Source organism: Arachis stenosperma, chromosome 3 (assembly GCF_014773155.1).
Source record: "Arachis stenosperma cultivar V10309 chromosome 3, arast.V10309.gnm1.PFL2, whole genome shotgun sequence".
Classification (NCBI taxonomy): Eukaryota; Viridiplantae; Streptophyta; class Magnoliopsida; order Fabales; family Fabaceae; genus Arachis; species Arachis stenosperma.
The window spans coordinates 159,928,097-159,944,337 of NC_080379.1; the positions used below are offsets into that span (position 1 = coordinate 159,928,097).

The following is a 16,241-nucleotide window of genomic DNA, read 5'->3' on the forward strand; positions in this document are numbered from 1 at the left end:
AGCTGCCCATAATAAATGGCACCCACATACTCATTTTTATCACAATAATAACTATGTTTTGGTGTATTTATTTATATTTTATTTATTATTTTATTATAAAATGAATATTTTGATTGACTACCATTAACAAATTAGTAATTAGAACAGTTTGATAATTGGTTCGATTTTCAAGACATTGGTCATTTGACTGGGTTTGAGCCGCCCAGCCATAGTTGTCAGAACCGGACCGGACTGGCCGGTTCGACCGGAAATCCGGTAAACCGGACCTAGTACCGGTCCGGTCCAAGCTTGCAACCGTTTCAGGCAAAGAACCGGTACGAACCGGTCTAACCCGATGTGAACCGGTGAAAACCGGCGAAAACCGGACCAGTCCGATTGGTCCGAGTCAATCGGTCAATATTGAAGGTGAATGTACAATAGACCAGCAATCTGCAACTCCACCATGCACCATACCCTCCAGCGCTGCCAAGTGTCAGCTTGTGATGATTTTTGAAAAATTCTCCAAAATACTTCCAATGGGGTTCGAACCCCTTCCTCCTGCACAAAGCTGACATGCTTCTACCACCAAGCTGGAGTGATTCTCATTAATTAATATACAAATTATAATATATATAGCATTTTTGCTTTTCACTTATATTCAATTTATTTTAATTTCAAAGTCTCTCATTTTTAAATCAATTATATTTTATTTAACTATAAATTTTATTAAATATATACAAATTAAAAAGATAAATAAAAAAATTTAATTAATCACAATTTATTTTTTCTTTTCATGATTATATGATATCTATTAATATTATTGTTTTAATATATTATTTTGTTTTTTGTCTTCGTATGAAGTTGATAGTTAAAAATCGTTAGATGATATTTAGTTAAACTAGTCAAATCATCTAACGATTCTTAAATATCAACTTCACAAAAAAATAATTTTACGTGACTTTTCACCTATAATAATATAATAAAAAATGAATATAAACTAATTAATAAAGCATTAAAATTTAAAAATGATAATTATTTTTATAAAAACAAAAATAAAAATACAAATGATAAAAAATAATTAAATTTTATATAATTATTTAATTATACCGAGTTAACCGGTTCGACCAGTGACCCACCGGTTGAACCAGTAACTCAGTGATCCAGTAATCTCACCGGTTCGATCACCGGTTCGGTTCTGACAACTATGCGCCCAGCAAATCGTCCCTGCATCAGATCTGGTGAAACCCGAACTGACATGCCCGATTTTGATGAAAATCGATGACTCGGCCGGTTTATAAAACCAGGACCGGCCATGATAATTTTTCAAATTCGAACGACGTCGTTTTTCTAAGGGTTGCAAATACTAACGCACTCATCCCTCTCTACTCTCATCAGCGGATCAGCCTCCCTCACTGTCTCACAAGTCACAAGTAACTCACAAGCTCTGATCAGATTCTTCTCTAAAGCTCAACTCTCAAGCTCTCTCTCTCGTCTCTCCCACTCAGCGTCTCTCTCTTCTCATTCACCCACTCACTCACTCACTGTTCCTCCGTGCCCTCCGTTCCTTCCGCCGCCACCAGTGTACCACCTGGCAACTTAGCTTCTTCTTCTCTTTCTCTTCTCCGAACAGTCTCTTCTCTGCGAGTCAGTTTGGTTCTGTGTAGTTGCCGCCAAAATGTTGCGTAGAAATATTCGCATGAGGAGGGAGTATTTATACAGGAAGAGCTTAGAAGGCAAAGAACGCTTGCTCTACGAAAAGAAGCGCAAGATCAGAGAAGCACTTCAAGGTTCTTCCTTCCTTCCATATGAATTTTTCATTACCGTTTTTAATTTTAGTTCACTTGTTTTCGTGAAAATTTTTATTATTATTGTTAGTTCATGTGTTTAATTTTAATTTTATGTAGAAGGGAAGCCAATACCTACTGAGCTTAGGAATGAGGAGGCTGCACTTCGTCGAGAAATCGATCTCGAAGATGAAAACACAGCTGGTGTTATATTCTTCCTTTGTCTTCACCTTTTTTTTTTCTATTTTTTTTAATTTAGTTAGTGAATTTTTTTATGAATTTGATTATGTTGTGTTATAATTTAATTTTATTCATTGTTTTATCCAATGAGTTCTGTAATGTTTTTAATAAGAAGCTATTAAAGACAAACATAATCCATTAGTACACAACTCAATATGTAGTTATCTATAACCATTGCTAGTTTTTTATATGCTTTCTACTTAACTCCTTTGTACCAAAACAGACAACACTGAATAGACATATAATTGATGGTTAACTAACTTGACTCATGCCACGTAAAAGGTTAATTCTTTAATAGACAAAAGTTGTCTGGTTTAGGAGTTTAACTCTAAGTGGAAACTCTGCATATGATAGGGGAAAACATTGTATCTTTTCTAATTATTCAAGTGTTGCCAACAATAACCCATATCATAGTGAGTTCTGGTGATTTTTATAATTGTTGATGGCATTCTTGGTTTTTGTTTTGTTTTGATTCACTTTTTTCTTCCCCTGTTCAGGGATTGAGTAGTTTTATAGGTCTTAGAGGTCATGTTTTATTGAGAAAGGCACTATATTCATACTGAAAGCATCGAGTTGTTCCGAGTCCTTACTCCTAATACATGTGACACAGTGAACTGATTAATCGAAGCGTCATACATGAGAACATGTATACAGAAGAATATTTTGGCATTGAGCAAAATAAGCTTTATTTGTATCATTCCTTGGGGTGTGTTTATGAGTTCGGGCTCTTGGAGGGAAAGAGATGGATGGGAAGGGATTGAAAAGTAAAATGAACTCTACACTATCCATTAACGGATTAACTTCCTTCCCTTCCCCTCTGAAAACCTATCTCACAAATCCACCCTTTGTCCCCTGGTACCCAAGCTTTTAGGCTATTTTGCCTTTCCCTCATAAACTTTTTTGATGTTTTATTCTCTCTTGCATTGATTTATTTCAAAAGAGACATTGATGTGATTGCTGAAATTTCGTCTCCACTTTTTGCTGCGTCTAATTCAGTCCCGAGAACGCACATTGATGATGAGTATGCACATGCTGCGGAAAAAGATCCTAAAATTTTGCTAACCACTTCCAGGGATCCAAGTGCTCCTCTTCAACAGTTTGTAAAGGTTTTCTCACTTCAATTGTTTTCTTGATTTTTTTCATAATGTTCTATTTTATTTATTCCTTTTTTTCTGTCTTAGTAAATTCCGGATAATGTTTTGACTATTGTGACACTCAATTTTCTATGTTCAGGAGCTGAGTTATGTCTTTCCGAATGCACAAAGGATGAATCGTGGTGGTCAGGTTGTAACCTTTACTGTTTTTTTTCCATTTTTTATCTCTTGTATACGTTCAAAATCTGAATAATTGACTATTTGGTTGATTTTCCATTTATTGTTTTCTTGCTAATGAGTAATGATAATAAATACAGCTAAAATATAATCGTTATTATATAGCTAAAATATAAACTGAATAACTGATTGTCTTTTCTGTTGTGTGTTTGCATTTGGATTGTTGTCGCTATCATTTTAGGTTATTTCTGAAATTATAGAGTCTTGCCGTGCACATGATTATACAGATGTTGTGTTGGTTCATGAACATCGTGGTGTGCCGGATGGCTTAATTGTCTGCCATCTGCCATATGGTCCAACTGCATATTTTGGATTGCTCAATGTGGTAAGTGTTGGTCTTAAAAAGTATTACTTTTTCTAATATATATTTGTATGGACAACATGCTGACTTGTTTCTTTTCCATATCCATATAGGTTACAAGGCATGAAATCAAAGACAAGAAAGCCATTGGTACAATGCCTGAGGCTTATCCACATCTGATTTTTGATAACTTCTCAACTAAGGTTTTCATAAGTCGACACGATCTCTATTTTTTTACTTGCTCGAATGTCATTGGTAAACTGCCCATGGTTTTGATCTTTGGTCTGTTGCATTTGCCACTGGTCTTTCAGATATCTACTGGTCATGCCAATGCTATCTTGTCTGGTCTTGAAACCATAATGTTCTGAATTGGACTAGAAGCAGTTGCAGCTTGATTGTTTAAACTTTAAATTGATTTAAATGATTTCCCTCTGATGCTAAAACTGTTAAGGGTAAGATTTGAGCACAGGTTAGGACTAGGAGAAGGCACATTGTCAACTTTTTAAGCATTGGTCTATTAAAATAGTTGGATTTCTAATGGGGTTGCTTTTACTAATTAGTCTTAGAGATGACAAATGATTTAACCAAGATTCAAACTTAGGTTAATTTGGAATGAAAAAGATGATGTATCAGTAGGCTATTGGTCAGAGCAAATATATGTATTGATTTTGTAAGAATAAAAGGGCAAGGTTGGTTCTGTTTGCATTGTGATTCGGGATTAGAATTTTGTTTATGTTGGCCACTTTTTCTATTCGTTAATTTCTCAACTATATATGTATGGAATATATACTTCTGCAAATTCAATATTATCGAAAGTAATTACTATCTATAGCAATAATTATGCTGGTTTTGTTCTGACTACTCATCTTATTTGGAATTCATTTTGGACTTTAAACAGTTGGGTGAAAGGACTGCCAACATTCTAAAGTATCTTTTCCCAGTTCCAAAACCAGACACAAAACGTATTGTGACTTTTTCCAACCAGTCTGACTATGTATCGTTCAGGTTGGTTTTGCATTCACAATCTTATGCATTTGACCTTTCATTATAATTTATAAATATCCGTTATTCATTCATGTTACAGTGAAGTTGTGCTGGTTAGTGTTTTTTCCCTTCTCATTTGAAATCTAGTGTTTGTTCTATACAGGCATCACATATATGAAAAGCATGGAGGTCCGAAGTCTATTGAACTAAAGGAAATTGGTCCACGGTTTGAGTTGCGACTTTATCAGGTTTGCATTACTATTAACCTCACCGTTGATTGCTTCTTTGTCTGTTGTTATGTTACGAGGAAAGATGATCTTCCACTCAAAACAAAGTAACTACATCTGTCTACATGCTACTAAATTTAAGAAAACTGTAGTTCAGTGATTGCATTTTGCATGTGTATACGTGTTTCTTTGTTTTGGTTGATGTAATGTTGGGCAAAAGTTAAAATTTTCTGCTGATTACATTTTTTTACTTTTACGTTTAAAAATATCCTTTTTGTTACCCGCTCCATTTTGTAAAATTGCTTACACGGATATATATATATATATATATATATATATATATATATATATATATATTTTGGGATGTTTCTGAGCACAGCTGTTTGACAAAATGTAAACTAATTTAATAACACCATCATTGTAAATTTTGATCTATTAATGTTAGCAGCAGTTCAGGCCGCCTTTTTTTTTTTTTTGGGGTTTAATTTATTAGATTCAAATATTAAAATCGTAAATTATCTACTTACTAGTTACTACTAGTGGTTCTACTTTCTACTATCTTCTACTATTTTAAAGGAGTTGTGGCAGTTTTACCCCTTTTAGGTCATATTTCTGTAATTCTTTTTTCTATTTTACCCCTAGCTTGTCTTTGTCTCTTTTTCTACCACACACTTGCTTAACTTTCGCTAATAACTACATAAAACTATCCATATTGCCATGTATTACAAAATTAAGAGCCATCATTATTCTATAATCTCAAGATGCTAGTGCTTGTTAATGTTTATTTCATATTTACTAAAAAAAATAATGCATTGTTCCGATTGTTATTGGATACCAAACCCGTTCCTAATACCATGGTTATTAAAATCAGACTGATAATCAACTCTATTGAAGCAACGGGACGGGTGGCCAGTTCACTGGATTTTAGTCTGAACAGATCGGTCCATTCCAGTTCTTTTTTTATTTGGTGTCCCAGTCCAGTTTTAATTGCTATGCTTTTTGCTATTTTCACTGTTAACCAATTAACCCAATGTCCCTATTTTTCTCAAACACGTTGCAGATAAAGCTGGGAACTGTGGATCAAGCTGAAGCTCAAATAGAATGGGTTATTAGACCTTACATGAACACAAGTAAAAAACGCAAGTTTCTCAGTGATTGATGTTGCCATAACAAAAGCCGCAATGTTAAAGTAGTATTTACGCAGCTTAACCTGATACACGTTGAGTGCATTTTTTCATCGTGACGGAACATCGAGGATGTCCTTAGTTCCTTAGTTTGAAAGAGAATATAAAATTTTTGGAATGAGCAATTGAGCATCATTGTAAACTGCTAAAGCTATGAAAAAGTGAGAATGGAATGTACTTTATGATTATTTCTGGAAGAAAATTATTATTTGCTTTTTCTTGGGAATATCAACAGTTCGTTTGTTATTATTATTATTGTGAAAAATTTTCGATGAACAAGTTTCTTTAATATTAGTTTTTTTAATAATGCTTTTATAAAAAATTAACACAGAATTTTTTGAAAAAATATAAAAATTTTGTAATAAATAACAGTAGAAAAAGAAGAAACCCGTGAAGGGAAAAAATACGAGAAAAAAAAGAGAACAAGAAAGTAAGTGGTGTCTGTGAGTAGCTCTGAAAATCAATTGGATATGACATCGTTTAGTCTGTTAGTTTAATAGTTTAAAAATTTAATTAATTTAATGGAGTATAATTGAGATAATTGAATTATAATAAAATAATATAAAATTAAAAATTTAATATCATCAATTGTCTAATTTTATTCGTAATCTATATTCTTATCATAAATTTAAAAATAATATATATTTTTATTTATTAATATATAAAAATATTTTAAATATTTTATATAATTAAAAAAATTAAAAATAGTTAAAATATATAATTTATATTTTAATATAAATAAAATATCAAAATATTATTATAATTATAAAAAAATATTTTATATTTTATAAATTTATTATATTATTGTATTTTATAAAAAATTAAAATCCGTGTGTTTCATATTGTATTGTGTCATATCTGCGTCATTGTCCCTGCTTCATAAATTATATCACAATATAATCAACTAAAAGAAAAGCATAATTTTTATGCCATTTGAAATGCTAAGACTAATTAATAAATGATAAATTTTAGCAAATAGTAAGTTTCAAGACACAGTTTAAAATTACGATCCCAGAAAAAATATAATATTCTAGACAAAAGATTCACAAAAACAATAAAAACATCACCATGGTCAGGTATATTATGCTTAAAACTTAAAAATCATCATCACCAAATGTCTTACAAAGGACATAAAAGTCTTGAAAAATAATAAATATCAAACATAGAAGTAATAATAATATTATTTGTCATATTAAAATCACATAATTCACCGTAATATTTCTACCTATATTTTATCAATAAAAAAGTAAAAACTTATTTTAAAAAAAATATAAATTAATAATAAATAAAATTTAAACAGACACATATTTTGTCATTTACATGAGAAAAAAGCGTCATACAGCCATACCATCACAGTAATAGATTTTTTTTATTTTTTTTTTTTATATCTAGCCACTAGGGATGAATTCCCTAAAAATAATCCAGATTTTGTGTATACGTTTTTATGGATTTTATAATTCGATAATAACGTTTTATCCATCTTAAAATTTTAAATTCCTAAAAACAACGTTTAGTATTTTATAATTAAAAAATATTTTATTTTTATATAGTGTTAGAAATTTTTTACTATATGTCAGTGGCAAAGTGTGCTGCTATTATAGTATTATAAAATATTAAAATATCAAATTTTCTGATATTTTACACAAAATTATCAATATATAAAAAATTTAGTCCAATATTATTATTTTTAAATTTTAAAAAAATTATATACAATTATTTACACATAAATAATAATTTAATCAAATAAATTAAATTATCTAATAATTTTTAATTATTAATTTTACAGTAAATAAAAAATTACTCAGATGATCATGAAAATTATTAATTTTATGCAATATAGTTTGGTCAAACGAGTCAAACAACCTTTAAAATCACTAAAATTAAATTTCAAATTTAATTATGTGATCTGCGAAGATACTCCAACCAAGACGAGAAAGAGACTCCATTCTTTCGTGGTTCAGTTCAACACTTAAACCAGAGGCCCTGTTGCTGGCTCATAAATTTTTATTAAATCGTATTCTAACTCTAATATCTCCCTTTTATCCTTCTTCTTCTTCTTCTTCTTCTTCTTCAATTTATTTCTTGGAAAATTGAGAAATGTCAATGGGGAACGAGTCAAGTTGGGTTGGGAAGAAGCCTATCAGGCGCATTGGTGGCATGTCCGACGCACTCTCCATCGCAGCCGTTCTTGGTTTCTCCGTCTCCGCTTCCCAACCACCGCCTCAGGTACGCATAATTCATTCATTCAGATTCCGCATTCATCTTGTTTCGCTGAAATCACGGTTTTGCCACCAACTCTCTCTGTTTCTAGGAATCTTCTCTTCCGAGTAGCGGCGAAAAGGGCGAGGACTTGGTCAGGGTTTTGAGGGAACTAACCACTGTTCAACGCAAGATCGCGGATTTGCAAGTCGAACTTCAAGGACGCAAGGTTTTTTCTTCTTCTATTCTGTACCTTTTTCTATTTTATTTTAGTATTATACTTAAAGTTTAAACAAGTTTGTGGGTAAAATGGTAAATTATGGTGATCTTCCCAGCATCGCTATACTGAAATCCATTGTAGTGTTTTCGCATTCTGCAAATTAGATTCATGTTACGTATAATTTTTTTTGTGAATTATGTGAAAATATTGCCTAATTTGTAGGAGAGATTTATTAGTTTCTCTTTATGATTGATGTAAGAGTTCATAAGATTTGTGAAATTGTGTAGGATGATAAGAATGTTGCGCATTTGACGCATGTGAGTGAAATGGAAAAGAAAATTGAGACTTTGGGGAGGATTACCGCTATACTGAAAGATGTTATCCAGAACAAGGTAATGTGGCTGTGCCCTCCATTATACCTGCTTTCAGTATTTTTTCCTTTTTCGGTAGTTTCCCTGGATTAGTTCATTAGGGATAAGTTGATTTACCGAATTTAATGTTGCAGGATCGCATCATAGCTCGCCTGCAGCAGCCTTATTCTCTTGATTGCATTCCTGTAGAAGCAGAATTTCAGGTTGGTGAAATCATAATTGTTATTTATTACTGATTTATAGCAAAAATTACTCCATGCAAAATTGTTAATTTAGGGGGGCGGGTGAATGGTTTTTGATTGTGTTAGTAGCATTACTCATTGACAGGGAGACACACTTCATTATCTTGTGTTGTAGTTGGTGATGTAGCAAGATTTAGTCCATAGCAATATAGCATGACAAATGTATTTGTTGGCTTGAATTAAAGTTGCTAACTGGAAGTTTCAGCTCCATGGGGTAAAATAATTGGAATTAGTTGGCTTCTCCACTGCTGCTGTAGACGCTAGATAGTTTTCAGGCTTATGTTTATGCACTGTGTCGTGTTAGCTTCTTGAGTTCATTCAATTATTCTCAGTGCCTGAGTTGTTGAGCTGAAGTTTTTTGGAGCAAAATAAGTGTATACTTGTAATGTAAAGATTAAATTTGTATCTGAAGACTAAAATATGATATTTTGGAATCATAACAATTCCTATGATACTACCTTTAACTTCACATGTATAATTAGTCCTTTTCCCTTTAATTTTACATATTTATAGAATTGTCTAGATTATTAATCTTGGGGAAAAGCATGAATTAATCCAAATTTTACCTTATATCCACACCATCCACTTTTAGTTGAAAATTGATGTAATGCTGAACTATTGATTCATGAGAGTAGACTTCCATTTAAGAAAGTTTAACGCTTCTGTCATATATATTTCTTCAACTCTTGCAGAAACAATTCTCTGAACTACTGATGAAGGCAGCTAGTGATTATGGTGCCTTGACAGCATCAGTGGCAGATTTTCAGTGGAGTCAAAATTTCAAGGAACCTCCTTCAGTTTGGGGGGTATGTTTCTACAGTATATTTATTGTGGCAACATCTTGTCATAAATCATTAGTTAATTTATATTTGCATCCATGAACCCTTATTTGATATGATAAGTATACCAGTAGATAGTAAATACTACAAAATGGAGGTTCTCCTTAGAGGCTTTGTGTCTGTTGCATATTCTGAAGGTTTTATCGATTGTTTTCAAAGGCAACTGGTGCAAAACTGGAATTGATTTTAGGCCATCCCAGATCGAATAATGACATAAGGAAAATGCTAATTTGACAAGTAGAAAAGAGCCAACAACCAAGAACTGCAAAATATAGTTTTTTTCCTTGTAGTTATTGGTTGTTAGCTTTTTGTTTCTAATCAAATTAGCATTTCCTAATAACACAAATAAATTTATATACTTGCAGTTTTTTACCTTTTCTTTTATCCTTAAAGGAAATGCTTCGACCCATTCCAGTAGCTTTGGCATCTTGCACTCGCTTCTTTGAAGCAATGTCTGCCACAAGAGAGTCATTTGCAGCCCTTCAGAAATTGAGAGTGGGTCAATTTGATTCCCCTATACCAAGTACTCCGGCGAGAGATCCTTCCCAAAGACTGCCCGGAGTTTCTAATTGTCTGACTCCACCTCCAATGGAAAACTGAAGCAAACCTCAATGAGATAGTTGTCAGAAATTGAAGGAAGTAAGAATTAGTTCAACAAGCACCATGATTCAAACAACTAGGTGAGTGTTATAGGATCTTCTTGTGCCCTTCCTCAGTTGAAGAAGAGTTTACTTCATCCAACTTTGTGCAGATCAATTGTTTTAACTTGATTTACCAAAAATCTTTCATGATTACTATGTGAAAAACTCCAATAGTTTTGTAGTGCTGCCAGGCTTGTGACCAAAACGCATTGCACACTTGTACATCTAAAACCCAGCATTAACTGTTGTGGTGTGCCTGAATCAGCTTTTAGTCTTATACACTGTGAATGTACAAAGTAGAGACTTATTTTCTTTCTCCTAACTTTATTGTGTCTTGGTAACCTTTTAGCTTGAAAGGTGAGCTGTTAAATTATCAATATGGAGTGTTTATAATAAAAAAGATTACCAATATGTTGCAACTCTTATGGTCGTAGCCAAGAAATTGAAAGATGAAATATATAGTAGAGGAGAAAAAGACGTCTTAAATACAAGTGAATGAAAAACGGTAATTCCCAGTCCAAAAAAAAACGGTAATTACATTCAGTTACAATAGAATCTATATTTATATTTTAATTATTTAATCATTTATATATGATTAAAAAAATGTAGTCAGACCTAAAGAATCACAATAAACCATTTTTATTTTTGATAGTGTCAGTTTACACAATTTTTTTTTTATATTGTATGTTTGAATAGATTTGTAAAAAAATAAAATTATTAAAATAAGAATGACAACATCCATTCTTTGTAATAATTTATTATGATGAGTTAATATCCAAAATCGTCCCTAAAAGATACCTCGATCTCCATTTTGGTCCTCGAAAGATAAAGTTAATCGAAATCGTCCCCGAAAGATACACGACTTGGTCACGTTAGTCCTTCCGTCAGTTTGTTGATGACGTGTCAGTTAAGTGCCACGTGGCATATGATGACGTGGTGGGTTAATGCCACGTGTCACGACACGATTGGTTGACGTGTCACTGCGTGTCAGATCAGTGACACGTGGCATGCCACGTGTCACTTGACATGTAAAAAAGTTATTTATAATCAAAATAGTCCTTGAAAGTTTAGACGTAAGTCATTTTCATCCCTAAAATTTTAAAAATTAATCAAATTAGTCCTTATATAATTTTTTTTATTTTTTTGATAATATTAAATTTGAAATATTTTTTGATACTACTAATTTTAATAGAAATGTAATTGACAAACAAAAAATTAGTAATTATATATTTTATTCTTAAAAAATTTTTCAATAAAATTATCTCTCTCCTTTAATTCTTCTCAAAATCTCTCTTATTCTTTTCTATTCTAAAAACTTTTTCTTACATTATTATATTTTGCTGGAATATATATATATATATACTTAAAATTGAAATGTATGTATTTGTTAACCTAAACAAAGTTATATGCTCAAAATCAAAATTTATGTATGTTAACCTAAACAAAGTTATACCACTATTTTTTGTCTACTACATCTCTTTTTTTCCATTATGGTATTATTTACATATAGGATGTAATGGTAGTGATATTAAAAGAAAAATTATATCATCTATCTCAACATATGAAACACACAAAAATTTATTATGATCTTTGTATGTAGTACGCTTAAGAAGCAATTCGTTTAACATAAATTTTGATTAACTTTGTTTAGGTTAACATACATAAATTTTGATTTTGAGCATATAACTTTGTTTAGGTTAACAAATACATACATTTCAATTTTAAGTATATATATATATATATATATATATATATATATATATATATATATATATATATATGTATATTCCAGCAAAATATAATAATGTAAGAAAAAAGTTTTAGAATAGAAAAGAATAAGAGAGATTTTGAGAAGAATTAAAGGAGAGAGATAATTTTATTGAAAAATTTTTTAAGAATAAAATATATAATTACTAATTTTTTGTTTGTCAATTACATTTCTATTAAAATTAGTAGTATCAAAAAATATTTCAAATTTAATATTATCAAAAAAATAAAAAAAATTATATAAGGACTAATTTGATTAATTTTTAAAACTTTAGGGATAAAAATGACTTACGTCTAAACTTTCAAGGACTATTTTAATTATAAATAACTTTTTTACATGTCAAGTGACACGTGGCATGCCACGTGTCACTGATCTGACACGTGGCATGCCACGTGCCACTGATCTGACACGCAATGACACGTCAACCAATCATGTCGTGACACGTGGCATTAACCCACCACGTCATCATATGCCACGTGGCACTTAACTGACACGTCATCAACAAACTGACGGAAGGACTAACGTGACCAAGTCGTGTATCTTTCGGGGACGATTTCGATTAACTTTATCTTTCGAGGACCAAAATGGAGATCGGGGTATCTTTCAGGGACGATTTTGGATATTAACTCTTATTATGATTATAAAAGATACTTGGAAAAGCTTGTTAGGAGAACGGAATTTACTTGAAAAAAGGATGATATAAAAATATAAAACAAGTAATGACAGAGCATTTGCGTTTATTACAACCCATGACTACAAGGTAATATAATTACACAAATTTCAACACCGACTCAAACTATTTCAGGTCCACAATGGGTTTATCAGCTAATGTATAGAGACTTAGGGTGAAATGAAGAGATGATACGCAACACTTTTCGTCAACAAATAGTTGCCTCTATTCTACAAACTCAAACTTCTACTTGCAAACATGATGATGAATTAATTTGGTCATTTCAGATGAAAGAAACATATTTAGTTGTTTTTGAATAGAAAGTTGCATTTCAGTTGCTCCATGAACAAACAAATATGCTTCCAGATTACATGTAGAACAAGAAGAACTAGAATGCATTACGCGACATGCGTATGTCTCAAAGTGTGTGTTCATATAGAAGTTGGTGGATGAAGTTTTCTTGTGAAAACAAAGCTCAACCACTGAATACCCTCAATTTCATCTATCTAATTAGTTTATGATCTAGAATTAAAATCTCTACACTTTTGGTTTGCTGGTTGTTATGCATCTCAGCCATTTTGGTACTGTTACAGTGGGTAACCGGAGATTAATGGGCTGGACTCGTTAGGTTGGCTCAATCGTCTAGTGGAGGAAGCCTTCGAGCGGGTTCACGCCTGGGAGTCTCCTTCCGACTTGTGTATGAGAGAGAATGGGGGGTGGTACTTGCAAAGACACTCTGATGCCTAAGTCAGCAAGGGTTTAAGCAAGTTTAGAGAGTATTGGAACTTAGCGATACCTGAGGGGTGTCAGTGTATTTATAGTGGTGAACCAATAATCACTGTTGAAGTAGTTCCACCTTTTAAGGAGGATAACTGTCCCTTTATCTTAGGGAAGTTAGGATATGGCTCCTGGGGTTGAGAGATTTTAGGAGTAGTTACTTATTTGAATAAGTGTTATCTGCCAGCTAATCTTCACCCTCGACTTCCTTAGAGCAAGTCATGGTTAGATCTGACTTCTTGAGAGAAGGTCGGTGTAGAATGAGGGCCAATCTTTGGATTGGGCCTTTCATTTGGACCTGGGCCTTAGCGTTAGGTCAGAGTATGAACAGTGCCCCTACTCGAGTACAATCTCTTGTCTTCAAGAGTTGGGTTCGAGTATTTTAACTCGAGCTTGTAGTCGACATGATGAGGAACCGACGTGATTTTTCGAAACCGACGTGATTTAAAGTTTCTCAACAGTCGTGTCTAATCAAACGTCGCATCCGTTAGGAGTTTACATATTTACACGCGGGGAATAGTTATATTGGTAACATCGCATCTCTTTAATGACCGTTTTGACTTTACCATTATGCCTCTAGCGTGTTTATAAATACTTTCCCTCTCTTTCTTTGTTTCGTTTCTGAAAACCTTTGCACTTACACTCTTCATTCGAAAGAAAGCTTCTTCTTTTTTTTCGAATGTTTGCTATCGCCCCTGATTCTCTCAAGAAGTAAAGGTTAGTTCTTTTCCATCTCCTCTTTTATGAAATGCTTTTGTTTTGCATATTTTGTTTTAGAGGAGTGTTTATGATGCGTCTGACTGTAGGCCTAGTGGCTCTGTTTATTGTAGTACCTGCTTTAGGCTTTTTAGAGACCCTGTTTTTGATTCGTTTCCTTTTTTCTTTGTAGGCTTCATCACATTTTTTTTAGAAAAATATGTCTTCCCTAGAGTCTCTTTCCCAGTGGGTAGATGTCACAGTACTTGGGGAGGAACCCCTTGTAGATGCCGATTATATCACTGATCTTCATACTCACCATAGAATTTGTGTTCTTGATGAGGACGAACCCAAGTATGAATTGATTGCCCCGGGTCCCGACAATCGGGTTTGTTTTGGGAAAGCCGCTGATACTGACCCTCCTTTCTTTTTTATGCACGATTGTCTGTTTACCCGTTTAGGGGTTCTTCTGCCATTTTTTTATTTTGAAATCTCCGTGTTGTCGCATTGTCAAGTTGCTCCCACCCAACTTCACCCCCATTCTTGGGGTTTTATGAAAATTTATCAATTTATTAGCCGTGAATTAGATTTTTCGACTTCTTTGAAGATTTTCTTCTTTCTTTTTCATATGACCAAGCTCTTCAGTGGGCAAAATAATAAACAACAGTGGGTATCTTTCCGGGCCATCCAAGGTCAGAGAGTCTTTATCCTTTTTGATGAATCTTTTTATGACTTCAAAAACTTCTTTTTCAAAGTTCAAAGCGTAGAGGGTCACCACCCCTTTTTTCTACATGAAAATTTTGCTCCTCGCTTCCCTTTACACTGGTTGGAGGCTTCTCCTGTGGAGAAGTATGGTTTGGACGACTTATATGAGGTCGAAGAAGTTGTTGTGGGGTTCCTTCGAGAAGTTTGGGGGAGGGCCCCTTATTTAGATACAAAGAAATTCCTCCAAGGGTCTCCGAATTTTGTTCGGACCCAAATAGGTAGTTTCGCTGTTGCTTTCCGACTTGATTTTGTTGATTTCGACTTTGAGATTTTAGTTATTTGAAGATTTTTGCTTCTTTCTGACTTGATGACTTATCTGTTTTCTTTACAGAGATGGGGAAGAAGAATTCCAGCTCCTCCTACCAAAAAGTACAAGACACCAAGAAGAGGTCTCGGGCCCGAGTTGACGCTGCCAGGGCCGCTGGCACTCTGCCTCCTCCTCCTCCTCCTCCTCCTCCTCCTCCTCCTCCTCCTCCTCCTCCTCATAACTTGGGGACCTCCTCCCGTCCTATTATAGTATCTTCTTCTTCTGCTTCTTCTCTTCCTTCTCCTCTACCTCGATCTTCTCCTGAACCCGAGAAGAAGAAGTGCAAGACTTCAGAGTCTGGCTCTTCTTTTATTGGGAAATCTAATTTTGATAGTCCCAAATTCGTTCGGAACCACATCTATCCTTATACTCGAATTAATATGGATGATGTTTCCGTTCGAAACCATCTTAATTTTTTAGTTTAGGGGAGTGTCCGGGCGGCTGGAGTGTGTACCAAATTACTTGATATTTTTGAAAAGACTCCCCTCATCTCTTTGGGTTCTTTTCAAATGGTTGAGGAGCTAGAGGGGAGAATTTTCTTACATCAAGAAGAAGAGAAGAGGCTGAAGAAGGAGGTCACCGAGTTGAAAGAGGAGAAGGTTCGTCTCCAGGAGAGGAAGAAGAGGTTGATGGGCCAGTATGCCATGGCGGATGGCCTTAAGGAGAAGGCGGAGCAGAACTATGTTAGGCTCTTTGGGGCAAACCTGGACTTAAAG

General features: G+C 33.5%; 2 protein-coding genes across 4 annotated transcripts; both read left to right on the top strand.

Moving 5' to 3' along the window:
• Positions 1 to 1,386: 1,386 nt before the first annotated feature.
• Positions 1,387 to 6,248, top strand: LOC130967592 (uncharacterized). 3 transcript variants are annotated; one of them, XM_057892521.1, is made up of 10 exons: positions 1,387 to 1,766; positions 1,884 to 1,967; positions 3,000 to 3,109; positions 3,237 to 3,287; positions 3,516 to 3,659; positions 3,749 to 3,838; positions 4,534 to 4,640; positions 4,783 to 4,867; positions 5,718 to 5,787; positions 5,907 to 6,248. In XM_057892521.1, the coding sequence occupies exons 1-9, from the start codon at positions 1,655 to 1,657 to the stop codon at positions 5,736 to 5,738; spliced, it is 804 nt and encodes a 267-aa protein (XP_057748504.1). In that variant the 5' UTR covers positions 1,387 to 1,654; the 3' UTR covers positions 5,739 to 5,787; positions 5,907 to 6,248. The 3 variants fall into 3 exon arrangements, with proteins under 3 accessions (XP_057748504.1, XP_057748503.1, XP_057748502.1); XM_057892520.1 differs by having other exon boundaries at positions 5,718 to 6,248; XM_057892519.1 differs by lacking the exon at positions 5,718 to 5,787.
• Positions 6,249 to 7,953: 1,705 nt separating this feature from the next.
• LOC130969934 (AUGMIN subunit 2-like) lies at positions 7,954 to 10,864 on the top strand. The gene is made up of 6 exons (XM_057895857.1): positions 7,954 to 8,256; positions 8,342 to 8,458; positions 8,737 to 8,841; positions 8,955 to 9,023; positions 9,755 to 9,868; positions 10,295 to 10,864. Exons 1-6 carry the CDS (start codon positions 8,128 to 8,130, stop codon positions 10,499 to 10,501), a joined length of 741 nt encoding a protein of 246 aa, XP_057751840.1. The 5' UTR covers positions 7,954 to 8,127; the 3' UTR covers positions 10,502 to 10,864.
• Positions 10,865 to 16,241: the final 5,377 nt, after the last annotated feature.